The sequence below is a fragment of the Schistocerca americana genome, chromosome 4, assembly GCF_021461395.2.
Source record: "Schistocerca americana isolate TAMUIC-IGC-003095 chromosome 4, iqSchAmer2.1, whole genome shotgun sequence".
Taxonomy (NCBI): Eukaryota; Metazoa; Arthropoda; class Insecta; order Orthoptera; family Acrididae; genus Schistocerca; species Schistocerca americana.
The window spans coordinates 321,489,607-321,516,846 of NC_060122.1; the positions used below are offsets into that span (position 1 = coordinate 321,489,607).

The following is a 27,240-nucleotide window of genomic DNA, read 5'->3' on the forward strand; positions in this document are numbered from 1 at the left end:
CTAAAAGACATCGGGTTGAAGTTCAGAAAATGTAACTATGGACAAAAATATCCTACGGAACGAGTGGATACTGACGTCTGGAGAGCTACGTCTTTACTGGCTATGCATTTATTGTATAAAGAGGACAATAGGTCTTTCGTTTATCTGAACGAAACTTTGATTTCGCAAAACCGCACTAACAAATGTAATTGGCAAGATTCCAAGGGAAATGTTGGCCTCCGAGTACGTACAGGCACCGCGCTTTCCTGCACGCTTTTGTACTATGTACATAGGTGTTCTGGGTGATGAATGAAGATTCTATAGTTGTTGCTAATGTAAAATTTTAGGGAGGTAGGGAATATTCTCGATCCTATCAAGCCGAGCTGTCGGAAAAGGAATCGTGGAGCTCAAGGAACCTTTCGTAATTAAAAGGCATTTATAGGTGACACGATGAAATGTCACGTCAGATATTAAAAAATTATGAATTTAATTTTTTGATTTTTCACTGGAAATTTCTACGCGGTCCAACAGAACGAAAATTCATTAGCTTTTACATTTTGTCGTAACAGACGAAACAATTCCACATCTCTTGTGGTATTTTATTTTATTTTTTTGGCTGAAAATACTCATGTTTTCCCGCTGAAATATATAGCGCACGTATGTGTAAATTGAGAATGTCCAAAAATTTTTCAGTCCACGTATGTTCGTGCTTTTGGCCTTTTCCACACGTTACAGTAAAGAAGGCATTTTTTCCTGAAATTTTCTTGTAACGTTGGTCTTTCCTTAATGTCGTCCATTGTAAGGATGCACGGTAGCGCTTCTCATATTGTAATAGTAATAGTAATAATTGTTAGCATTCAATCGTTACATGTTCTGCACACAATTCAACACCTGGAGAAACGTCAACTTGAAATTCCTGGAGCCCACAGCTGATCAGACCGCGTCTGGCGCCTGGTACGATTTGAGATTGGTCGGCTACCGATAAAAGTCTAAGATTTTAGAGTAAGGCGAGGACCCACAGTCTAATGTGTTTTTATTGTACTTCATTTTATGAACGACGCAAATGTACCTCTTGAGGTGAGTTTGGAAACGCGATATGAGAGCAATGTTTCTCGAAACGCGTTGTGATGGACATAAAGTGGTTGAATGTTACACTCATTGCTATTCGTTTTTACTTGTTGCCGTAACGACTGGAAACAGTTTTCTTTTGGAAAGGACGCTATCAAATTCTCGACTAAAAAATTTTAACTCTTTTTCAGGATTTTTACTAAAAATTGGAAATTATCACTAACTGGCGGTTTTTGAAGCTGGTAAAATTACCTTGACCGGCCTAGTTTCGTGACGACCACTGTAGATGAAAAGGTGAAGTGTGCGTTCGGTGTGTGTTTAATGTTCTAAGCAGTCTGGATACTTCTAAGTTTAATGACTCGGAAAGCAGTGACTGCTCGGCTAACTGTAGGCACTACTCTCTTGGTGCTAGTGACGAAAGTTTACAAAATTCGTTCCTAACCTTCTCGAATGAAACACTGACCTTAGTTTAAGAGCTGAAATGAGAATAGGAGCGGGCTGGTGTCTTAGGCTATAGCCTGGTCTAAATTTTTAATTTCTTTTAACTACTGTGACTAATTACTCTGAACCAGGAAGAGGAAGACCAGAGCTTAGCGTCCGTTCGGCGAATGAGTCATAGTAGAAAGAGCACAAGCTTGTACACAAAGACGAGATAGCTAATCTGCTGTGTCCATTTCTTAAACAACTCCTGGAATAATTTTTCCGTGATTTAGGGAAACCTTGTGAAACACGACTCCGGATGACCACGCGGATATTTAAACACTGTTTCTTCCGAATGCGAAAGGAACTATTAAGCCAACTCTGTTGATAGGGCGCAGGGGGAGAGACAGCTGATGTAAAGATTTGTGTTTACGTCCCACCTGTTATGATGGCCGGAAGCAAAATAACAGCACAATTAATGAACTGTACAGCAGTTATGTAATTTCAATTGGATTTGTTGAGAGTTTGTAACAGCTGGTTTTTGATCTCTTATCGTCCTTTCATTGAAGGCCCGTTCGCAGATAACGCCTACGAATGACGCATATTTTTATTTTTGACGCACGTGGTCTTACGTAAAAGACTCGTGCTATCGGGGAGGACTTTGGAATTGGGGGCAAACTTGACCTGCCGCGGATCACCGATTGCGAGCGTTAATATGCGCCGGAGACGTCGGCGTCTCTTCTGCAAGTGGGTCAGACGCGTTTCCGCAAACGCCTATCGTCTGGCGCTACGCCACATTCCTAGGATGGGGGTACCGGCTCACATAGACCAGAGCTCCACTTCAGCCACTGCGGGAACTTCGGCACTTACCATGCACGCAAGTGAGCGCTTTGATTAAGAGCTTTACATACCAATGGCATGTTGTTTCCCAACAGGTCAAGAAGTGACTCCAAGTGATTCGAGGTACCTGGTTTCAAAGAGCCTTGTCGAAATCGGTCCGCTATTTGTTGCTAAGGGAAATTTCATGAGCTGTACGAGTAAGTAACTGTGTCTCCTGTGTTGAAGGGAAGGAAGGAACATTACAGCTTCGAGTTCATCCTGCACAAGCTTTTGAAACACGGTGGTACAGAATTATGCTTAAATATGTGGCGTTATCTAGGCTTCGCTCGTTAAAAAAGTCTAACCCCCTACTGAACAAAGCATGTCACTAATCCAACTTGAAGATTTTATCAATGTACTGTAATAAACTTTGTATATTCGAGGTACCTGGTTTCAAAGAACACCTGTTTCTTTGTGACTGTGAGCTAAATGAATACTGAATCTCAAAACGTGTTTCATAGCTCAGTATTTATTTTGTAAAAATAACTCACAAAAGATACTCACGACTGACATCGGAATGTATATGTATTGTTTCGACCAACGTTCAAAAAAATTAAAAGTGTTGCAGGGCTACGTGATCTACCACATCAATTCACCCAAGTGAGGCTTAGTATGTGTGTAAAATGTACTGAAAGACATCTTTCTCTCCACCAGCTTAAGGGCTGTGATATCACAAAAATGAAATATAAAAATGTATTTAAAATATAAATAATGTGCGTGGAGGCTAGCTCTATTTTCATTTATGTTAATAATGACGTAAAAGCATTTTGCTACTGAACTTTAAATTTTTGTGAATTTTTTTGACGCAATAATAACCGTAACTGAGTGCACTATTTCCTAAAATCTGTCGGGCAATCATAGCGAAACGAAAGTAAGTCATTGTTACGAAATTTAAAACTACAGAACTTGCGTAAAAAATGTCCCATTTTAAAGGAATTTTTGTACTGATAACAAAACTGGTCCTCAACTTTTCAAGTCTGCAATAATTCCAAAACATACAGAGAATTTAATTCTCAGATTTATATTTTAGCACTATTAATAAATGTAATGCTTTTGGATTACAGTTGTAGATGAAAAGCAATATCTTTTTACCCTCCAGCACTGCTGACTTAAAATTTTTCCAAACTGTCGTAACTGAATTTGAATATTATTGAAGATCTTCCTTTGTTTATGTATGATACAGTACTGGAATTAGTGAGCCAAACTGATCCCCCATGAAACCTATTACCCTGTTACGGTCATTAGTCGCTGTGGATCCATGTTTTATGGTAGAGAAATGTTTGAACATAGGGAATATGAATTCCTTACAGTTATCCTAAAATACAATTGGAGGAATTGTATGGTATCAACGAAATCAGCAAGCTGCTGTACTAGTGGCATAAATGTGGCTTATGCCTAACAGAAAAAATAGAATTCACTTGATACAAATTTTGATTAGAGTCCAAGGATTGTTTGTTATGTGTCGCGGTCGACTTTGATACAATTTCGTAATCGACCATCGAACCAGAGTGCCATATAGCTCTCTCTTGCAGATTCAGTATAACTTGACTAAAGGAAAGCTGAGACATGAAGAAATAATTATGTAATGGAGGGAAGCATAAGAAGTAAAAATTGTTGAGACTGCCTAAGACTTGAACAAAAAAAAAAACAAAAAAAAAAAAAACAAAGAGGCTTGCACAGGATACACTAGTGCGGACAACTGCATTTAACAAATTTTTTGACTGACGGCTATAAACCCCCCCCCCCCAGCCCTATACACACACACACACACACACACACACACACACACACACCCTCACACACACACTCACACTCTCTCTTTCTCGACCGTTCCACTGTAGAATAGTACACTGGAATAAAGAACACACATCTAACTTGCGAGTTTTGGCTACCCTTCTTCGAACTTTTTGGATGTGCTCAGTCAGTACTTTCTTGTAGGGGCCACTCAAAAACACTCCACGAGGGCGGATATGCGTAATGTAGGCAATCTGTTAATCAGTCCTGTTGCACCTTCTAAGGGCTCTGCTAATAAAACTCAAGTCTTTGGGGCGCCTTCCTCGTAACGTTTTCTACGTGCAATTTAAGTTGTTCCTAATTGTAATCACTAGTTATTTAGGTACATCGACAGCCTTTGAATTTGCATTATTTATCATGTAACCAAAGCTTAACGAAGGTTTTTCTGAAAACTCAGGAAGAGGAATTCAGACTTTTGTTGCTCACATATTTTGTCTAAATCGTTTTGCAATTCCTTTTGATTTTCAGTTGGCTTTACTGGACTGTAAACGACGTCTGCAAACACTCTACGAGGGCGGCTCAAATTGTCTCCTAAATCCTTTATATAGATTAGGATAGTGTTTTGATGAAATATTATCGGGTCATCAGACAAGGAAATTACATCAATGAAATTCGTCGAGGAAACCTGCTTGCCCATGTAGCGCAGTACCTGTAGAACTTCGTTGAGGAACCGTAGATATTACTTCTGTTTCACTGGATGGCTTCCAGTCAATCACTACGACATGTAATCGTGAATCCAGTCATACAACTGGGACTCCACAGGCACGCAATTTGATTAGAAGCCGCTTGTGAGCAATGCTGTCAAAAACGACATGCGAATCTAGATATGGGATCATGTTGACATCCCCTTTTTGTAGCATTTCTGAATGAAGAGCTAACTGTGTTTCAAAAGATCGAAATTTTCTGGATCCAATGCCAATCGTGCATCAGTGATTGTTTTATTGGAGATATTTTCTAATAAAGGAACAGAGTATACGTTCCTTTATCCTATTGCCATTCAGTGTCAATGATCGAATAATTCTGCGGGTTACTTTTATTTCCGCACTTGTGTATTGATGTGACCTGTGCAGCTCCCCCTTGTTTAGCTATGATTCTTTCTAAGACCGAGCGGTTTTTTGTACATGGTTGCTAAAAACACAGCTACAGGGCGGCGCACGAAATGTGTTACCAATTGTTTCTCTCACAATTTACGACGCACATTAGATATCCCGCTGGAATCTCTACAGCAGTACCAGCAGAGCTAGGAAAAACAAATGAGTTACGAAATGACGTGTTATTCACGATACTGCCGCTAGGAAACTAGTAAGCAGCAATGGCTGACAATGGCAGACTGACGACACAGCAACCATCGGCAATTGTGTTTCATGAAACGAAAAACCTTGTTGTGACTCAGAGGCGTTTTCGACAGCAGTTTAACACACGATGGGTCCCTTGCAAGAAGACCATCCACAGGTTGTACGATAAATTTGTACAGGAAGGGACAGTATTGGAAGCGAAGCGACCTCGACCTAAGCCTGTTTGTTCGCCGGAGAATATTGAAGCGGTACGAGTTGCTGTACAGAGAAGTCCCGGGAAATCATGCAGAAAGGCAGCAGTGCAACTGGGAATATCCAGACGCTCCGTTCAACGCATTCTTAAAAGTGACCTCCATATGCACCCATACAAGATGACCTGTGCACAGAAGCTCACTGAAGAACACAACCGCAGCAGAGACTACTGTTTGCTCAGTGGGAGGAGGGAAGGGAAGGAACTCTCAACAACGTTTGGTTTTCAGACGAGGCGCATTTTCATTTAGACGGCGTGGTTAACGAACAAAATGTACTCTTTTGGATCACTGAAAACCTACAAGTGCTCCATGAACGACAACATTATGCTCCGAGGATTACAGCGTGGGCAGCAATTTCCAGTTACGGACTTATTGGACCCTTTTTCTTTGAAGAAACTATGAACAGCGAGTGTTATTTGAGCATGCTCCGCAATAGCTTCATTCCACAGCTTCTTGCTACTGCCTTGCCCTTAAACACGCAGTGGTTCATGCAAGATGGAGCAAGGCTACATCCTGCAAACTCTGTGTTGGAGTTTTTACACGAGCATTTCGACATGTGGATCATTTCACTCAGGTTTCCAGGTCGCTTCAATGACGGACAAAATTGGCCCCCAATAGTCCACACCTCAATCCATGTGACTTTTTTGTTTGTGGGTACCTAAAGGAAAAAATTTTCGCGAAACGTCCACGTGATTTAATGGAGCTCAGAAGACGTATTCTTCAAGCTTGCAGTGAAATTACGGAAGACATGTGCCGTAGGGTAATCACTAACTTCAGTGTTCGTTTGAACGAAGTTAGGAAACGAAATGGTGGACATATTGAGCATGTGCTGACTTAGAACAAATCTCCATGGAAGGCTCTTCATTGTAGTATATGTTCCTTTCAGTTTGTATTGACAAAGTTTATATTCAAAAACAAAATGGTAACATATTTCGTGCGCCACCCTGTAGCTGCGTTTTTAGCAACCATGTACAAAAAATCTTTTTGTAGCATTTCTGAATGAAAAGCTAACTGTGTTTCAAAAGATCGATATTTTCTGAATCCACTGCCAATCGTGCATCAGTGACTGTTTTATTTGAGATATTTTATAATATTCGAACAAAGTAAACGTTCATTTATGCTATTGCCATTCAGTGTCAATGATGATGTTGTTGTGGTCTTCCGTCCTGAGACTGGTTTGATGCAGCTCTCCATGCTACTCTGTCCTGTGCAAGCTTCTTGATCTCCCAATACCTACTGCAACCTACATCCTTCTGAATCTGCTTAGTGTATTCATCTCTTGGTCTCCCTCTACGATTTTTACCCTCCACGCTGCACTCCAATGCTAAATTTGTGATCCCTTGAGGCCTCAGAACATCCCCTACCTACCGATCCCTTCTTCTACTCAAGTTGTGCCACAAACTTCTCTTCTCCCCAATCCTATTCAATACTTCCTCATTAGCTACGTGATCTGCCCATCTAGTCTTCAGCATTCTTCTGTAGCATCACATTTCAAAAGATTCTATTCTCTTCTTGTCCAAACTATTTATCGTCCATGTTTCACTTCCACACATGGCTACGCTCCATACAAATACTTTCAGAAATTACTTCCTGACACTTAAATCTATACTCGATGTTAACAAATTTCTCTTTTTCAGAAACGTTTACCTTGTCATTGCCAGTCTCTACTTCGACCATCACAATTATTTTGCTCCCCAAACAGCAAAACTCCTTTACTACTTTAAGTGTCTCATTTCCTAATCTAATTCCCTCAGCATCACCAGATTTAATTCGACTACATTCCATTATCCTCGTTTTGCTTTTATTGATGTTCATCTTATATTCTCCTTTCAAGACACTATCCACGCCGTTCAACTGCTCTTCCAAGTCCTTTGCTGTCTCTGACAGAATTACAATGTCATCGGCGAACCTCAAAGTTTTTATTTCTTCTCCGTGGATTTTAAAACCTACTCCGAATTTTTCTTTTGTTTCCTTTACTGCTTGCTCAATATACAGATTGAATAACATCGGGGAGAGGCTACAACCCTGTCTCACTCCCTTCCCAACCACTGCTTCCCTTTCATGCCCCTCGATTCTTGTAACTGCCATCTGGCCAGATGGCAGTGTCAATGATATAGATCGAATAATTCTGTGGGTTACTTCTATTTTCGTACTTGTGTATTGATGTGACCTGTGCAGCTTCCCCTTGTTTAGGTACGAGTCTTTCTTAGACCGAGCGGTTGTACATGGTTGCTAAAAACGCAGCTATTTCTTTAAGGAGGTGTAGGAAAGAGCCGAAAAGGCCACAAATGGTGACCCATAGAAGCTGACGAAGGAACACGTTGATTCAATATGAAAGACAGACGCCGAGTGTTGTCGCGGCGCGAGTTGGCGACCAATAAAAGCGGGAGCAGGGAGATGGCGTGGGGTGTGGGGAGACAGACGCTGGCCCACCTGCCTAGACAATGGCGCGCCGCCGCCCCAGCGCTTTTTGTGTGCGCTTGCCTTCCCTTCCTTTCCTTTCCTTTCCTTTCTCCGCTGCCCGCCTCGAGGCGGTTCGCGGGTCTTTCACCTGTTGTGCCGAAGCTCCATCGTTCCAGTCGGGCGTGAACACACCCCCGAGTGGCGCGCCCACAATACGGGGTTCGCACGAGAGCTGCTTCCGTCGCGGCGTCCGCGTCTTGGCAATAAAGATATTAGACATTGCTCTCCCGGCCGTTGTACTACCTGCTGCAATATCATCGTGCTTTTCTGTTACTACTGTCGGTCTAGGAAAAGAGAGTCGACGCTACTTGTACATCCTTATTTTCACACCGTGGCTTATTTAAAGATCAGCTTAACGCCCGCTGGTTCACTCGCCTACACTGTTTGCTCTGCATATTTTTTTTTTCTTTAATCTTCTAAACTTTTCATACTAATCAAGGCCTTAGGAATACGGTGTTTTCCGAATGTACTTCTGACCAAAAAGCGCTTCTGGTAGCTGGACTCCAGGATTTCTGTTAATCACGTCTTTTGCATTCTTGAGGTGACATTTTCATAGGAACTTTCACCCCTAACACACAATTCCTTATATCTAACCCGAGAAGTGAAATACCAAGTTCACAGATCTAGCTTTAAAAATTTCAGTATAACGAAATATTTTCTGAAAAATTTCATCCCGTATTTCACACCTTTAGTGGTTGAATTTCCAAATACACTGAAACACGTATATATATACCTTACACTGTAGGCGTCGTTTAAGAAGGGGGATTTTTAGAAATTGGGGAAGAAGGATTTTTTTTAAATACGTTGCTGTTAAGGCAGTTTTAAAGGTAGACCTAAAAAATTGGCATGTAGTTACTCAGTCAGAAATAAGTAAATTGTTTCATAATTTCTGGACATTTAATCCCTATGAAGGTGAAATGCTGAGTATATATATAAAGCTACATCTATGAAAATTGGTATCTGACTTCTCGGTTAGAAAATATATGTAGTTTCTAACCGAGATGTCAAATACCAATTTTCATAGATATGTAGTTTCTAACCGAGATGTCAAATACCAATTTTCATAGATGTAGCTTTAAAAATACTGTAATAATCATTACTAATTATTTTCAAAAACTTTCACTCAGTATTTCACCCTCATAGGGATTAAATTTCCAAAAATGCTGAAACAGTTTTTTTATTTCTGACAGAGAAACTAAATCCCAATTTTCGTAGGTCTAGCCTTAACAGCGACTTTTTTTTTTTTTTTTTTTTTTTAAACTTTCATCCCCTATTTCGCAAAATCCCTTCTTAAACGACGCCTACAGTGTAAGATCAACATCTTCCCCAAATTTTAAGTTTCTGTCCTTAGCTGTTTGGGCTGGGCACTGATGATACAGTCGCTATAGAAGTACACAGACGCACTTTCGTTAAAGCACTTTTTCCTGTAATCGAGAGCCTGCATTTCAGAAGAACGATAAAGAAAGAAACATGAGAGACAACGGAACAGTTGGTACTAATACTAATGTTTTTGTCGTCCTCAGTCCCAAGAGTATTGACCCAGCTCTCTACGCTGGTCTAACCTGTAGAAGCTGCTTCATCTGAGCGTAACGACATACTATATATGCACTTGAACCTTGGTCTTCGTCTAGCATTTTTACCCAGCGCGCTTCTCTCCATCGCCAAATTCACAGTTCCTCGACGCCTAAGGGTGTCCTATCAACCAAACCTTTCTTTTAGTAAAGTTGGGCCATAATTTCTTTTTTCCCCAAATTCATTTCCGTACCACCTCCTTAGTAATGCGATATGTCAATATAGTCTTCAGCATTCTTCTATGCGAAAACACTTCCAAAGCGTCTACTATCTTGTTTCAACTGTCTGATCACTTTCGCCAAAGTCCAGACAAATACTTTCTGTAAAGATCTTTTAACTTTTAATAAGAATAATAACTGCGAAAATCCAATGAGTAAATACTATAGGACATTAATAGGAAAAAGACGTGATGCAACAAATGTGAAAGGAAATAATAAACCTCATTAGCCAATTGCTCATAATCTTGATGATTAAATTCTGGTGGGGGAAAAAAAGGCTGACCTGGGGACATCATTATTACGGAGTGTGACCTTTAAAAGAAACCGTGACAAGTACAATTGACAAAACTGGTAAGATACAGCAAACTGACTGCACCATCAAAGGGAATAGGCAGTAAGATTATGATAGAAGTATTTTGTTTTCTTTTTCATCTCACAAGAAATGAATGACGACCCAGTAAAAACTGAATTTTCATCCAACACAGTTTAATTACATTTCATACCTGTCAATAGGAGAATTTCTCACATCGTGATTAGCTCAGTGTTTTGACAGTACATGGAAAAATTAAGGTCCTGTAAATAACTTAGTAATTTTTGGGATACAGTCAAAGGACATGTTAGTACCTGGAGCGGCTATTCACTAACACACTTCAATAGCTGGAAAAGCATAAGGTGTTCAGTATGCTTGCCAATTTCTTGCCACTACAAAAGCGTGTAAGAGGCTTTTTTCTTTTTCTTCAATTATGTCAGGTCTAATTTAAGTCTGAGAAGACTTACGAAGCTGTGCGTTAACTTATGCAACATTTCTAATAAATTTTTACCGAGAAATTCCACAGCGTAACCTAGCCAAAACAAAGACGCAAGGCAATGTAACTAAATTAAACAGTGTACGAACGGAAAAATGAGGTGTTACTGTACGTGAATCTCGATGGAAACTGGAGGAAGGCCAGGATGAAACAAGAATGACATATAGAAACGGCCTGGATTTGCCGATGGAAAACTTGAAATGAAGTTGGCTAGAGATCTGAACCCCGCTACTTTGGCAAACAAACTCGTTGTCGTCGTCGGTGCGTCACTTCGCTCCGTTCTGACGTTTTAACCAGGGTGTATGTTACAAAATAGCATATCCAGACGAGACTGACAGTAAGCTGCAGCCGTCAAGCTACGAGAGCAGCCGAGCCGTTAACGAACAACGGACAGGCACCCACTTAGAGCCGGAAGGCTTAAGCTCTGAGACGGGGCGGAAGAAACTGTTTTCTGCAGAAGACGACCAGCACAAAATAGGAGACAGAGTTCGGAGATTCCGCTTGGGATTGTGTGGGCCGGAAGTCGCTGCGAATCTGGTTCGCTAATCGGAACTGTCCAGTTTAGTGTTTCCCGTCTTTGGGTCCAGAGGGAAGTCTAAAATTCAAAAATGTTTGTTTCCGTGTCACTATTTTAAGTGAGGTATGAGAGTTCATTGTTGAGTTTTACACGTACAGCAGTCGCAGATGTTACTAGAAAGTAAAGTGCAAGGAACACAGCTAACAGGATAATAAAGGCAGTTGCTTTTAATTTATCAACAGAGAAAACGATAGAACCTGCGTCAAAACAGGTAAACATGTTTTTTAAAAAATAAAAAAACAAAATGATTGCCGATTGTCTACCACTAAGAGTTCACGCCAGTAATTAAATCTATTCGATCTGAGGTACTTCATTTGCCTTTATGAAATCTTCCTTCAAAACTATGTACATATCTCTGAAACTGTTCGGTGTAATTTCGCTCACTGCTTGCTTGGACAGTACAGTCGAAAATCCCGGAACTTTATAGCTGCTTCTTGTTTTCAGGAATTATGAAGCCACTGTCAGCTTCTGAGAGGTTTAGTTGATTTCCTCAAAGGCGTTCTGTCGTATGAGCTTCAATACGTAACCATGTTTCCGCGTACACGTTCAAATAATTCTGCGAATCTTCGGGTTTACCTGCCGCTCGGGCGTAAATTAACATAGAAAAACTTACGTCATTTACGGAGTCTATGTCTGGAGCATTTTGACCGTGATTCGCCCATTTGCCACTCTCCATTTATTTATTGACTTATTTACCTTTTGTAAGACAAGTTACTAACACTGACTGCAGAGCCCTAAACTGAATGTGAAGAATGCACGGTGGGAGTGCCCCTGTTTGCCGCTGGAAGTTATTTCCTATACCGAGTAACGAAAGGCCCATAGTAAATCGAAAAGTGGACGCACGAGATATGCGGCGATTTACTGCAAAACTCTACCATCTGGTGAGCAAGATGTATGAGACAGGCGAAATACCCTCAGACTTCAAGAAGAATATAATAATTCCAATCCCAAAGAAAGCAGGTGTTGACAGATGTGAAAATTACCGAACTATCAGTTTAATAAGTCACGGCGGCAAAATACTAACGCGAATTCTTTACAGACGAATGGAAAAACTAGTAGAAGCCGTCCTTGGGGAAGATCAGTTTGGATTCCGTAGAAATATTGGAACACGTGAGGCAATACTGACCCTACGGCTTATCTTAGAATTTAGATTAAGGAAAGGCAAACCTACGTTTCTAGCATTTGTAGACTTAGAGAAAGCTTTTGACAAAGTTGACTGGAATACTCTCTTTCAAATTCTGAAGATGGCAGGGGTAAAATACAGGGAGCGAAAGACTATTTACACTTTGTACAGAAACCAGATGGCAGTTATAAGAGTCCAGGGGCATGAAAGGGCAGCAGTGGTTGGGAAGGGAGTGAGACAGGGCTGTAGCCTATCCCCGATGTTATTCAATCTGTATATTGAGCAAACAGTGAAGGAAACAAAAGAAAAATTCGGAGTAGGTATTAAAATCCACGGAGAAGAAATAAAAACTTTGAGGTTCGCCGATGACACTGTAATTCTGTCAGAGACAGCAAAGGACTTGGAAGAGCAGTTGAACGGAATGGATAGTGTCTTGAAAGGAGGATATAAGATGAACATCAACAAAAGCAAAACGAGGATAATGGAATGTAGTCGAATTAAGTCGGGAGATGCTGAGGGTATTAGATTAGGAAATGAGACACTTAAAGTAGTAAAGGTGTTTTGCTCTTTGGGGAGCAAAATAACTGATGATGGTCGAAGTAGAGAGGATATAAAATGTAGACTGGCAATGGCAAGGAAAGCGTTTCTGAAGAAGAGAAATTTGTTAACATCGAGTATAGATTTAGGTGTCAGGAAGTAATTTCTGAAAGTATTTGTATGGAGTGTAGCCATGCATGGAAGTGAAACATGGACGATAAATAGTTTGGACAAGAAGAGAATAGAAGCTTTCGAAATGTGGTGCTACAGAAGAATGCTGAAGATTAGATGGGTAGATCGCGTAACTAATGAGGACGTATTGAATAGAATAGGGGAGAAGAGGAGTTTGTGGCACAACTTGGCGAGAAGGAGGGACCGGTTGGTAGGGGATGTTCTGTAGCCTCAAGGGATCACAAATTTAGCATTGGAGGGCAGCGTGGAGGGTAAAAATCGTAGAGGGAGACCAAGAGATGGATATACCAAGCAGATTCAGAATGATGTAGGTTGCAGTAGGTACGGGGAGATGAACTTGCGCAGGATAGAGAAGCATGGAGAGCTGCATCAGTCTCAGGACTGAAGACCACAACAACTACTGCATGTTCAAGCATATAGTGGCGTGTGGACCGGCGTCAAGGGGTCCAGGTGGTACTGCTTATTAAGGAATCTTTCTCAGCGGCCGTTTGTAGCAGACACTACTCACTTCACCCAGCGTTGGGATCGAACTGTCCGCAGCTACCAGATCGACAATCACTGACGCAGTATTGGCTATCTGCTATCTCGAATCGCACATAAACAGTATCCCCTCCACTTGATTTATTTTGACTGACATCAAACAGTAGTTGCAGTACTTAGCAACGTGTTACGTACATGAGTGTACTGCACAGCAAAAACAATAAAACCCCCTGTGATAAAACGAAGTCCGCACGTAGTTACGGTTACTGGAGCGATCAAGTAGCAGTCTCACCAAGACGATTGGTGGTTCATATCTCAGTGAAGACTGAAGCCAATATTGAACAGAATGGGCACTGTCGGAAGACTGAGGGGGATCATGCTACATCTGCTTTGACTAGTACGGACTGTCCGCCACCTGGTGAAGGAACACAGAGCCTCGCAGACTGGGTCAACAACCGGAGCTGGACGTAAACGGAGAGACTCTTTTTATGATGCTGCACGACCAGTCGCAGTGGTGCAGCTACAAGAGAAATGCTCACTGGAAAGCAGCAGGTAACTCGCGAATGGGACAGTTGCAAGCCAGTTCTTATGCCAGAGTATGACATTCGCCAGCGTTTCAGGAAAAACATAAAAAACCAAAACAAAATAAACCGGAAGTTTAATTTGCTTTAAGCGGTATATGAAGCTTTCGTCTGCGACCACGTGCGAAGTTCAATGGGGAACTTTTGAATGAGCGACGAATTTGACTGTCAGTCTAGCTACAGTTATCTGATGAAGACTGGAGCCAAAAGCTGAGACCGTCAGCGATTTAGCAAATTCGGAGCGAAAGGCGCGGGTCAGACCAATATTGTTACAAACAACGGCCTTTCGAAACATCGGATTCGCTGTCACGTGTGGCGTCTGACGCTTCAGCGACGCCAAAGGCCAGCGCTGACGTCTTACTGGGATCTTTGTCAACTGCAACGTCAGTATTGACGGCTCACTGCGTGGTAATGGCAAGTGATAAGGGCAGCAATATGTTTACAATTCCGTACCGCCGTTCAAAATGGCTCTGAGCTCTACGGGACTCAACATCTGAGGTCATCAGTCCCCTAGAACGTAGAACTACTTAAACCTAACTAACCTAAGGACATCACACACATCCATGCCCGAGGCAGAATTCGGACCTGCGACCGTAGCATTCGCGCAGTTCCGGACTGAAGCGCCGAGAACGCTCGGCTACCGCGGCCGGCCCGTACCGCCGTTTGATGCTCTTCCATGTAAGTATGGATGATTCCCTAGCTGGTGCTACAATAATCTTCACTGGTAAATAGTAATACGATGGCCAAGATAAAGTAAATTTAGTACGTTTACTGTAGCCAGAAGGAAGAACATGTGCAAATTTGGTAACAGGAAAGCGTTTGTCCCCAGCACTGTCATAGGTTTCCTATGAACGACGGTAATCTCTCAGTGCTTATTCGTATTGGAAAATATCAGTAGCTATAGAGATCTAGAAACAAAATAAATGCACAATAGGGGAGGCAATGGAATAACAATATCCGACCAACACGTTAGTATTAGATACGGACATTTATTTACATTCTCTCGTTGAAATGTTTGACATTGAATTATGTCTTTTTGTTGCAGCTGAACTTAGAAATCTACTTTGCTGGGGTGATAGCAAAAATTTATTTTGGGCATATGCTAAGGAATCTCGAGCTACAGCAATGGTTCACAGATGTAAAACTACAAAATTTAAATCAGATAATGGACATTCAGCAATAGTTTGCACCTGATAACAGGTGTCTCCCGCTTATGTGAAGTATTGCTTCATTGCCGGAATGATCAAATCGTGATGAATACGCAAAATGTATTAAGAAATATAAAAAACGTGTTTGGCTTCAAGGAAGAACGCTCGTAAATTGGCCACCTGTACGCTGAGGAAAGTTCAATTTTATTCCTAGTATACGGGTAGGTTGAAGTGTGTATGTGATATAGAGCCCATAGGAAACAATTCTCCGGTTTATAAAGGAATGGTACGTTATTGGAAGGTAGATTAGTGTTTAGTTTCAAGGCTACTTCGATGTCATCCTTAAAGACAGAGCATATGATAGCATATAATAGAGAAAAACCTGATCGTATTAGGTTAGAAGATTAGTGGTGTGTGCTGGTCACATCGTAGAATTTTTTAGGCTTCATACTAACAAACAAACCTCCAGACGACAGACAAACGGACGGTACTAAACGTATATCGATAGAATATGAAACAAAACACTGGCATTGTTTGTGGTATGCGCTGTCATCCAGGAGAACGTGCGTGAACGGTAAGTACACAGGATAAGCAGAACTATGAGCATCTGTCGTATGGAATTCCCGTGGGAAGTCTGTAAACCGTAAGTCCGTCGTACCAAGGGTCCTGGGTTAGAGCTCTAGTGATGCACTTTTTGCTGTAGTACATGTGAAACTGCTATACGGGACAACTTCCTGACACGTCAAAGGACTGTTCAGAGTTTATAGATGTATGGTGGTGCTACCATCTCGCAGTCAATTATTATTCTTACTATTGTTATTATTACTATCAATACATCCGACGTATCATGCAATTGTCTGTTTACTCTTCTGTTCGGATTGTTTGTGTTTGTTCTGTGAAACTACAAATATACACTACGGGTTTGCTACTTTCAAATAAACGAAGAGAAAGCAGACTGCCAATAGAACATTGCTATGGACTCCGAACAGTCCTTTTATGTGTCAGGAACCTGCTGTCCGATGTAACGGTAACAAATGTACTGCAGCACAAAGAATGGATAGACCAGGGCTCGAACTCGCGACCGTTGGCACGAAGAACTTACGCTCGCCAACTTCGCTACTGAGCTCCATACGACAGTCAGTCACAGACCAGGGCTCGAACTCGTGACCCTTGGCACGACGAACTAACGCTCTACCAACTTCCCTACAGAGCCACACGCGACAGCCACTCACAGTTACGCTCTTCCTGTGCTCACGTGTCACCTGTTACTTGCAGTTTACGCACGTTCTCCTGGACGACAGCACATAATACGGACTATATCGTAGATTTGGGTGATAATATGTCGACGTGCATCGTTTGTACCGATCTGTCTGACTAACATTGGGTGTTAGATGCGACATGGAATCATTGTTAGGGAAACCAGTGTTACGGAAAGCGAATGAAAGACTTGAATTTACTTGAACGGTTCTGGGAAAGTGCAATGCAGTTCTAAAGGAAATAGCGTACAATACAAATTCTAGAACATTGTTTCAACGTTTTGATCTCTGATCAGTTAGGCATGGCATGAGAAATGGAGCAAATTCAGAGACGATCTATCGTAAGAGGACGGCATAGCCCTTAGGGAAGTTTAACATAAATAGGCGGGGAACGTAAATGGGAATTTTTCGACGACGTAGATATCGCGAAACTCAGTTCGATAAAGTGCGGCCATATCGTTGCTACCATGGTATATCTCGTGTACGGGACATTACAGTCAGAGAAATTAGGACACGTAGAGAGCATGTAACTCGTTTTTTTTCTCATCGCTCAGCACGCAAAAGGAACAGGGCGAAAAATTCCTGGTGTTTGTACGATTTACCCTCTGCTATGCATCTTGCAGTGCCTTGCGGATTATACAGGGCGTTTCAAATTTCATGTTACATGCTTCTAGAGGGGACTTCGTGGATGAAGCGTTACACAGGAACCCACGCCCGGGGAACGACGTCCAACGACGCTACAGAGCATCGAAGCTATAGGCGCCGGCGCCTGTAAATGTATGTATATACACCGGGTGTTTCCGCGATGATGATATAAACTTTCTGGAACTGTGGAGAAGGATGTATCAATTTGAGGTACTGGTCCCTGTGCCGGAAACGAAAGAGTCGAAAGTTACAAGCGAATATAGTTCTGATACATCTGACATTGGAATACATGTACTGGTACTGTTGTTGCTAAGATTGTAGGGTAGGCAACTTTCAGAGGTGGTACAATGGACCAAAAAAACTAAAAGTGTCTAGTAAACTTGGGCTCTAAAATGCATCCCCGAGGAGCTTTAAGCACTTGTTCAGTAGAGGAGATGTGTTCCACAGTAGCGATGATTAACAAGTGCTCATAGCTTCATGGGGATGCTTTTAGAGCCCACGGTTACTAGACATTTTTTCTTGTTTTGATCCATGCCACCACTTCTGAAAGTTGCCTACCCTACTTTTTAGCATCGACAGTAACGGTACATGTATTCCGCTGTCAGAGGTATCGCTTGTAACTTCCGACTCGTTCGTTTCCGAACCAGTGACCCTAACTTCGAATTGATGCATTTATCCTTTCCATCATCCTAGACAGTCTATATCATCGTCTCGGAACCACCCTGTATTTATACATATATTTACAGGCGCCGGCTCCAATACGTTTGATGCTCAATAGCGTCATTGGACTTCATTTCCGGACGTAAGTTCTTACGCAAAATTTTTATCTACTAAGTCCTCTCTACAACCTCTATAAGTGTGTAACATGAACTGTGTAACACAGTTTATATGGGAACAATAATGGAACAAGAAATCAGGATTGGCCTTGTCTAATCTGCACCACCCCCTTAATGCCAGTTCAGCGCCTTGGACACTATGACGGCAGCACGGTCCCTTACCGACGTATTACGCCTGTTGGACACTAGTGAAGTTACAGTGGGTAGCCCTATTCAGAAGTATACGTCTAGAATTTTTAGACACCATCGCCCTGGCTGGACGGGAGTTACTAAGGCAGCAGAGATCCTACCGTCGTGGTAATAGAAGCCGTCGGCGACGGCCGCGGAAGCCAACAGCATCGCCGCGAAGAGGGCCAGCAGCTGCGGCAGCGCCGCGCGGCCAGAAGCGGAGTCCATCCTGGGAGGCGGTGTCTGCAGCGCCCTGCTCAGCCCGCCGGTCAGCAAGCAATGCGCGACGCGCCGCCGGACGCACTTTTCATACCCCCGCGTTGCGTCAGCCGGCGCGCCATTGGCCACCGCGGGGCAATTTTCTGCCCCCTCCGCTTCCTTCCCTTCCCTGCCCGAGCTAGGAAACGGGGACCCCGACCCGGGACGCCGCTGTTTGCAAACACTTGCTCCGTAAGCCCCCCCCCTCCTACCATCTCCGTGGAGAGGCGTCTCGAAGAGAAAGGAGAGGGGAGAGGGGGGGGGGGGGGGGAGATCGTGACGCTTGCAAAAGAAAAAAAAAAAAAAAGAAAAACTCTCACTTTGACTGGCAACAACTTGCACCAGTATTGACCATTCGGTTCCAGCACTCCTCACTCGTGCCCGGAAAAACCCATTCCATCAAGTGGCTACAAAAAGCGTGCTTCCTATGGAATTGTATACTAACAAGACAATGAAGACTGCAGTTGCATCACTCTTTCACCAGTGGAACACTTTTCAAGGCAATGGTCCTTAAGGTAGGAATGAATTAAACTAGCATTTTTAACACACACACACACACACACACACACACACACACACACACACACATTATACTCTCACAACCAGCCAATATTTAATGGATTATAAATGTACGACACGTATTGTAAAAGGGAAAGACGAGTGGGATCTAACGTCCCGCCGACGACATGATCATCGGAACTCGGCTTCGGGAAGGATAAGGATGAAATTCGGCCGGGTCCTTTTCAACGGAATCATCCCTCACAAGTGACGTTATCTTCTGTTTAGTTGAACTTCACCGTCTTTTAACTGGCGTTTGTTTTGACTTCTTTCAATTTAGATAACACCAACACTTTGCAAAATAAATTTGTGTGTGATTAAATAGTAAGTCTTAAGCTGCATTTATTAATATGTTGTATTATCTGAACACAGTAAGTCATACTAGCTGAGAAAGCCGGTATTGCCTGGGTCAGAATGTAAGGCGTTGGCGAAGGCAAGGTATGAGATGCATACAGACGTATATCGCATTAACGGTATTTTGAATGCAGTTATCTTTACAGTAACGTAATTTGCGCGCTGCTAATTTTCTTCGTTGCGAATTCAAATGAGAGTCTGAGCAAAGTTTTACGCTTCGGCATCCTGTCTGGAAACGAAATTATGAAATGAATAATATTGAATCATCCACAGTAACTAACAGAAGTATGCTAACGATTATACTCACGAAAACTGATGCAAAAGAACAATAAGCGAAGTGATTGACCAAACGCGCTGAATTATAGAAAGGATTATACTCACGAAAAATAAGAAATGTTTATCCAGAATCATCATAGCTTACCTTTCGATTATTCATTTGTTGGTTACGAGTATTTTTATCTTTGAGTCTATCTGAATTTTTTTCTATGTGTCTGTTGATCGCCGGTGAAGCTTACGCGCTAATCTGTTTGATATTACACGTCGTTATTAAAGACTGAACGATGAAACCGCGCAAACATCGTATTATGTCGGACGAATGAAACAATAAACGCATTTTTACATGTTCGGTAAAGTTCGTAATGCACGGTGTATCTCACTTTTCCGAAGAGTATCTGATGCTCCATATTTAGCGGATTTTTGCTTGTCATACGAACTGCCACCCACCGCGACCAAATTCCCTTACTAACAGCATGAGTCCCTTGGGCTTTCTACCACCACAAACAGTAATGAGTTTTAGTGGAGAGATGTCTGTGAGTACGGAGACACACAACCCTTCCTGAACTGACGCCTCAAGATGTCCAGAATGTTTTGTACAACTTATCTGTCCTAAGATCACAGGGAGTGTGACATAATTATGGCTTATAACGCTATGTTCATGGCGTCCTCGCAACGATCTATGAACACACAGGACACAGCGGTAACAGGCCGGACAGAATACTCAGCGTGTAGTAAGTGTGGGGCAGGTTTTCGCATACGTCCGCGAATTATGTGATTTTTTTTAAAAAGTATAACAAACAATTTAATATTAACATAAATATAAATTAATCTTACAACATCGACACGTGATACCTAAAAAACACGCAATTCAACTCTTTTTACTGAGTTTCCTCTCACTACTGCCGTGAATTTTTCATTTGTCATCTTTCAGCGGTAAAAGCATTTGAAGAGAGAGCCCTGGAAGGTTCGTCGCACTACACACTGGCTGCTGTTCTTAAAAATTAGAATGCTATGCTGTTGACCGCATACACAAACACTACGACACTCAAGCTAAACCGTTACTGTGGATAAGTAGACACTTCACTCAAAATTTCATGTAAATACCTACTTTCAACTCTCAGACGGATCAAGACACTAAAGTATCACTGCAAACATCCACGCTCAGAACAATTCGCAATTAAAATTTTGTTGTCCATCTGACAACTCCCTTATGGGTTCGGCCGTGGAGGGGACGACCCGTTGTATATTTGCCTGTACGATGTGTTAATATCAGGAATCACTTATCTTTAAATGTAGATACATTCGTTCTTGCACTTTCTTCACTAGTAAGTGCAAACATGAGCGTTCATGTTACCATTTGTCTTTGTCTATAATCAGATTGGTTTAATTGAGCCTTTGCAGACTTCAACAGTCAGAACTCTTCTAAAAGGTGATGTTAACGTGTATCTGTGTTTGTCCAAAAATATTTATATTAACTTTAGCATGAAGTTTAGCACGTCTACAGTGATGTTTCACTTACAAATTGTGATTTTGATACGTCCCATCATCATATCATCCAGAACACCAATCTACATGCTGCAGATTTTCTGTGTCAGAAGTATGAAGCATCGAAACGTCTCGAACAGTGTTGATGACCTCCAGTGTGAATAATAGTGAATAAAAGTCACGACTGGCTGGAGCTCAAAATGTCGGCTTTCTGAGTTCGAGGTAAAAATTGTACCGTATAAGAATACCAGCTTGTTGGTTGCTACCGATTCTTCGTGGGAGTCCGCAAAGCTCTCAGTTTTCTCCATTTTTTTCAACGCAATTTATTTGAGGTACAGATGTTGCTCCCGACTAGACATGCTGATAATGACTGGGACAACACTACAGTTTTTTGCTACGTCCTGTCAAAGGCCATTAAGAGAAGATTTATGATTTCTTGAAGTGAGTCGTCTCTTTTTTTCAGTGCTGATGAACAAAATCTCAATAACCTTTACTTGTGCAGTGTATCCTACCTTGGCTTGTAACACACGCTGCTTTACTCAGAAAATTTAATGTACGACGACTTATAATGTGGCTTTTTCCATGGATGAGAGGGAGGTGGGTGAAATACGCTGGCAATGTAGAATGCGGCTTTATTAACTTGTTGAAAATTCTATATGAAACGGCTGTGTGGTTAACATTTTAGAGCTCTTAGAAAGAGGGCTGAAGTTATAAGATTTATTACATCTGCAGTGAAAACCTCAGCCTTTTGCAGAAAGAGTGTCAGAGTGAAGGGAAGAAATTATTTAAATGTGATGGCCAGGATTCGCTCTGAGCTGCGTTGTGCTACGTTTATGTCGCAACTGAAACTACGCTGTGCTGTAATCTTCCTCCTCTTCCTCCTCCTCCCCCCCCCCTTCCTCTCCTCCATCCTCCCACCCACTTCTGAGATGTTTTGAGGAATATTTGATCACAAACTTTGTCGAGTGTAAGATTACTATTTCTGTTTTCAACAGCTACCGACACATAATTAGGAAGGCCTTGTTCCATAAAAAATAAACATGGCAGTTTTAATATTTCAGAAGATTAAAATACTAACCACGTAACAAACCAATCACAGGTTTACTTGCAGTCACCTACGGGAACTACTGTTTTCGTATCTTCAAGCATTTATGACATATTGAGAGGGAGCAGCCTGTATATATAAAGTTTTTTTTTTTTCGGAAAGAAGAACAATCTCGTTATTGTCTACGGGAAAAGAAATGTAGGTACACTGAAGCATTCGTTCACAGCAGTACCAATTAACTTCGGGACTCAGTCACATCGACTGATTACGAAACTGACTAGAACCAGAATTGGTGTCACGTGAGAATATTGGAAACTGCCTGGCAGATTAAAACTGTGTGCCCGACCGAGACTCGAACTCGGGACCTTTGCCTTTCGCGGGCAAGTGCTCTACCATCTGAGCCACCGAAGCACGACTCACGGCCGGTACCCACAGCTGCAGAGTGAAAATCTCATTCTGGAAACATCCCCCAGGCTGTGGCTAAGCCATGTCTCCGCTATATCCTTTCTTTCAGGAGTGCTAGCTCTGCAAGGTTCGCAGGAGAGCTTCTGTAAAGTTTGGAAGGTAGGAGACGAGATACTGGCAGAAGTAAGGCTGTGGGTACCGGCCGTGAGTCGTGCTTCGGTGGCTCAGATGGTAGAGCACTCGCCCGCGAAAGGCAAAGGTCCCGAGTTCGAGTCTCGGTCGGGCACACAGTTTTAATCTGCCAGGAAGTTTCATATCAGCGCACACTGCGCTGCAGAGTGAAAATCTCATTCTGGAAGAGCGTCTGATGTCTGTCTGCAGAATCACGTCTTTAGGATGCTCTGCAGTTCCACATATGGATGAATCATTCGACTTCAGGTTACTGTGAACAATAAATGGGACTGGATACGTCAAGACAATGCGTAGGCTACAGTGTATAATTCACAACAAACTAGGAGGTATGCCGTCGTCAGATGATGTTCCGCTTCAAGACAATGCTCGATTGCATGCTGCTGCATCAACTAAAGCCTCGGATATTCGAACGAGAAATGAATCGTCCAGTGTAGCAGTATGTCACGTTTTCCAAAGGTGATAAACTGAGTGGGCATAATGTTTACTGAAATGAGGAACGTTAGGCATATGGCTTGGATATGCAGCAATCATTTTGCACAGTGTAGGAAAGCTGACGGTTACGACAAATCGTGGGGCACGAAAAACCGAACCCGAGTATAGACTGCTCGCCATTTACGCACGATTGTTGCTCGTCGCGAGCAGATTCAACAACAAATAGATAAACATGTAATAATTAGACACTAACGAACCAGCAAATACGATAATGCGAAAGTCTGTATTAACAGAATTGAGCCTGTTTTTTTACATTACGTTAGGCACTGAAACTGACCTTGGGCTTCAATGAACTGCCGCATCAGTTCTCAGAATTGCTGAAGTCATCTAACATTATCGAGTTATTTGCGTACACTTTTCCGTTGAGACTGCGCCACAGATAAAAGTCACAAATGGTTAGGTGCATCGAACGCGGCGGCCAGTCCTATGCCGATACTCTCTTGCTGTGAATATTTAATGAATTAGTGGAACTAGCTATAGTGAAGTGTGGCACATAGCCCATCCTGTTGAACGACAGCATACGGACGTTGATGAGTGGTCAACTGTGAGTAAAATTCCTGAACGATTCTCATATACACAGCATTGTTTACTGTTGTTTCAAAAACTGTAAGACCTGCAATCCGACTTGCTGACACGGCACACCACAATCTTTCTTTTTTTTTCTTTTTGCTTCTCGTTAATCACATTCGTTGAGCAGTATCTGGTGTTCTGGGAGTTCACACGCAGGCTTCAACACTCATGAAATACTGCAGCGGATCCAACATTCCACTCTCTGTTGTTTCATGTATCCACGTGCAGTAATGCACACGTTTTGCATCATCTTTCTCCTTCAGTTCTTCGACACATGTCATTTTTAGAGCTTCGTCCTCATATGGTGTAAAACACGTTGACAGGACCTGCGTGATGCGTTCACTTGTGACAGTTTGTGTGTCGGCTTCTTTGGAATCTGGATCATTTGTGCCCCAATATCTGCGATCACATCAGAAGTATGAACGGACGGGCTCAATTCGTTTTTGCGTTTGCAACTGACCCTGTAGTGCGTCACTTTGTCTACTAATTCTCTATACCGTTCCCTTAAATGAACGTGTGGAGAAGCACGCCTCCATCATCATCATCATCATCATCATCATCATCATCATCATCATCATCATCATCATCATCATTATTATTTCTTGAAAAGGATTCATGTCACGGAGACATTTACTTCACACGTCTTAAGAAATTCGCAATAGCTTACATACGGACAATAGAAAACTTAGTCGCAAGAGCTTATATACATATATATTCCCTTTCGGATATTTGTGCGTAATCCCTTCGAATGTTAAAACTTTTATTAATTTTCAGGTATACAGGAAGCTGAAAAAATGTCCCTGTATAGAGTGGTAACACTGGAAACCAGAATGAAATGAAATATCAAATAAATGTCTTTAGCGCAATGACAAATGAAAATATTTAGTGCCGAAATTCTCAGACGGTGCAACGTGTTCGAATAGAATTTCTTATGCTTCTCGAATTCAGTTTCAACCGAGGAGGAGGAGGAGGAGGAGGAAGAAGAGGAGGAGGAGGAAGAGGAGATTAGTGTTTAACGTCCCGTCGACAACGAGGTCATTAGAAACGGAGCACTATCACGGATTAGAGAAGGAAATCGGCCGTGCCCTTTCAAAGGAACCATTCCGGCAGTTGCCAGAAGCGACTTAGGGAAATCACAGAAAACCTGAATCAGGCTGGCCGGAAGTGGATTTGAACCCTCCTCCAGAATGTGTCAGTTTTAACCGAAAGAGGGGAAAAACTCACCTGAGTGTTGTAAACAGTCAGTAATCAGTAACAGTCTATTGCAGAGACAGTGGAAGTAAGGAAAAGAATACTAGGATTTAACGCTCCGTCAACGATGAATTCCTTGGTGGCGGAGCGCAAGGTCGGAGTAGCGAAGAATAGAGAAGGAACCGGCCATATTCTGCTGTAATGGGCCATTCCGAAACTTGTCTTGCGCGATTTAAGGAGACGAAAGGCAACGCATATCTAAATATGCAGAAGAGGGTTCGAAACCTGGGCTTCACGAATCCGAGTCCAGGTTACTCCTATTCATCTTTGCATGTGTATTAATGCACTGAAAATATCTGCACAACAGTGCCAATGTCACGGCATGCCACGGAGGTTTTGTTTGGAAACAAACTCGTTCCGTCCACTGACTACACTTGCTGTTAACAACGGTAACATCAACTTAATGTTTAACTTTCAAACTTGCCTTCATTGATGTTCGGCTCTGTCTGGGGTTTGTTTTCTCCGGCAGTGTTGATTGTACGTTAACACTGATACACAGCAATAGGGATAGCACGTCACAGTACTTTTGCATCTGAGGATTGTTGTAATACATTTTTTTGTGTTGTACGCTTTGATGACGGCGTATTACAAGTTTATCATTGTTGCGCGGCTATTTTCATAGAAACGAACGTTAACGGAGTAACAAAGCGACACATTCTTGTATTATTACCGTGTAATGGGCCACCGGGGACCATGGGTCTCTCACAGCAAAGCACTCTTAAGTTTTGTGGGGAGTTCGGGTTCATCATGTAGAATGTAATACTTCCGCATGGTCTCCACCGCTGATTTTGCGTATTCGATAATTTTGTCAGAACGACGGAAAAAGAATCATCATCTTGGGTGGTCTACGATGAATGTAATTCGTCTACGGAGAAAAGCGGTTACATCACACTGGTCAGGACTGTTCCTGAGTATTGATCTTCTGATTTGGATGCTTACCAAGATTGAACCAGCGCGGGAGAGAGGGAGAGTTCCGTGAAGATCGAAGCGCTTTGTCGTACTTGCTTACGGCAGGAAGACCACAGAAACAACATTGTCTTAAAATAATTAGGGTGAACCGTCAGATCGGTGAAGAGACGCAGTACTTCCTTCCCCCTATCCCCTATACGCATTTTGCTTGACGGCTATGACGATAAAATTACGGCTTATAAGGGTGCACACTGTTGTTTTTCTGGTGCACAACTCACGAAACGAACAAGCGGTGGAGGGAGTGAGAAAAGGGACAATGATGCAAGCACACGATGTTCTCATTCGCCTTGTTCCACACAGTGGACTGTGAAGTACAGATGTAGAAACTTAAGGCAGAATGCACGTGTGGCATTTTGAACGAAGTTTATAATTACGAAACTTAGACGTACTCAACCCGATTTCGGAGAACCAGGAAGAGAACTGGCGAGAGTTGTCTTAGTGTCTGAAGTTAGCCAGCCTTGAATGAAACCACGAAGCAGTCTGCCAAGTTTCAAGCCCTAGTGCTGTTCTCACTCCTTGTCTGCGGGAGAGGATCTCGTAACCAGTAAGGTGTAATTCCCATTCCTAGAAGCATCTGTTGCGACGGTTTGATGCAATGTAACTTCAGGCCATCGTCTGCTATTGCCAGCCCTATGCTTTTGTGCAATCCAGAACTTTAGACCTTCTAATCATCATTTTTAATCTCTCATAATACTGTGTTATTTCACTGTTAACGGTGTTAGTTTACTGAAAGGTTTAGTAAGCTCTTGCTTTAACTAACAATGTGCGTAAAATATTGTGTTACGTTACCTTAAAAATAGAAGGTTTATAGTTCGACGTAAGCGTTGGCTGTATTCGCGTTCACAGGACATGTACATTTTGAGAACACTGTGCTGGGGTCTTGTTGCAGTATTCGCCAAATACTTAAATCTTCCACTCCTCGAGAATTTGCTAGAATTTGGAAATATCAGCGATCGGGAAAAATAGCAGGCCATCCACAGAGGACATTGAAGCCGATTCAGGGTGTAAGAAAATGGTATGGCCCAACTTTTAGGAAAAATTCCTCACACCTCAGGAATTAAATGGACATGGGTCCGGAAACGCTTTATTTCGATATT

The 27,240-nt window shown here is 42.2% G+C and overlaps 1 protein-coding gene across 4 annotated transcripts in view; it reads right to left on the reverse strand.

Annotated features, from left to right (window-relative positions):
* LOC124612944 (very low-density lipoprotein receptor) overlaps positions 1-27,240 on the reverse strand; it is a 611,819-nt gene that overhangs the window by 47,979 nt on the left and 536,600 nt on the right. The window contains exon 1 of one of the 4 annotated variants that reach the window (XM_047141453.1): positions 18,411-18,551. The exons of the other annotated variants lie outside the window; for them this stretch is intronic. Coding sequence (XP_046997409.1) covers positions 18,411-18,516 — 106 coding nt within the window. The 5' untranslated portion in view covers positions 18,517-18,551. Of the gene's footprint in view, positions 1-18,410; positions 18,552-27,240 lie in introns of those variants that run through there. 4 annotated transcript variants of the gene reach the window in all.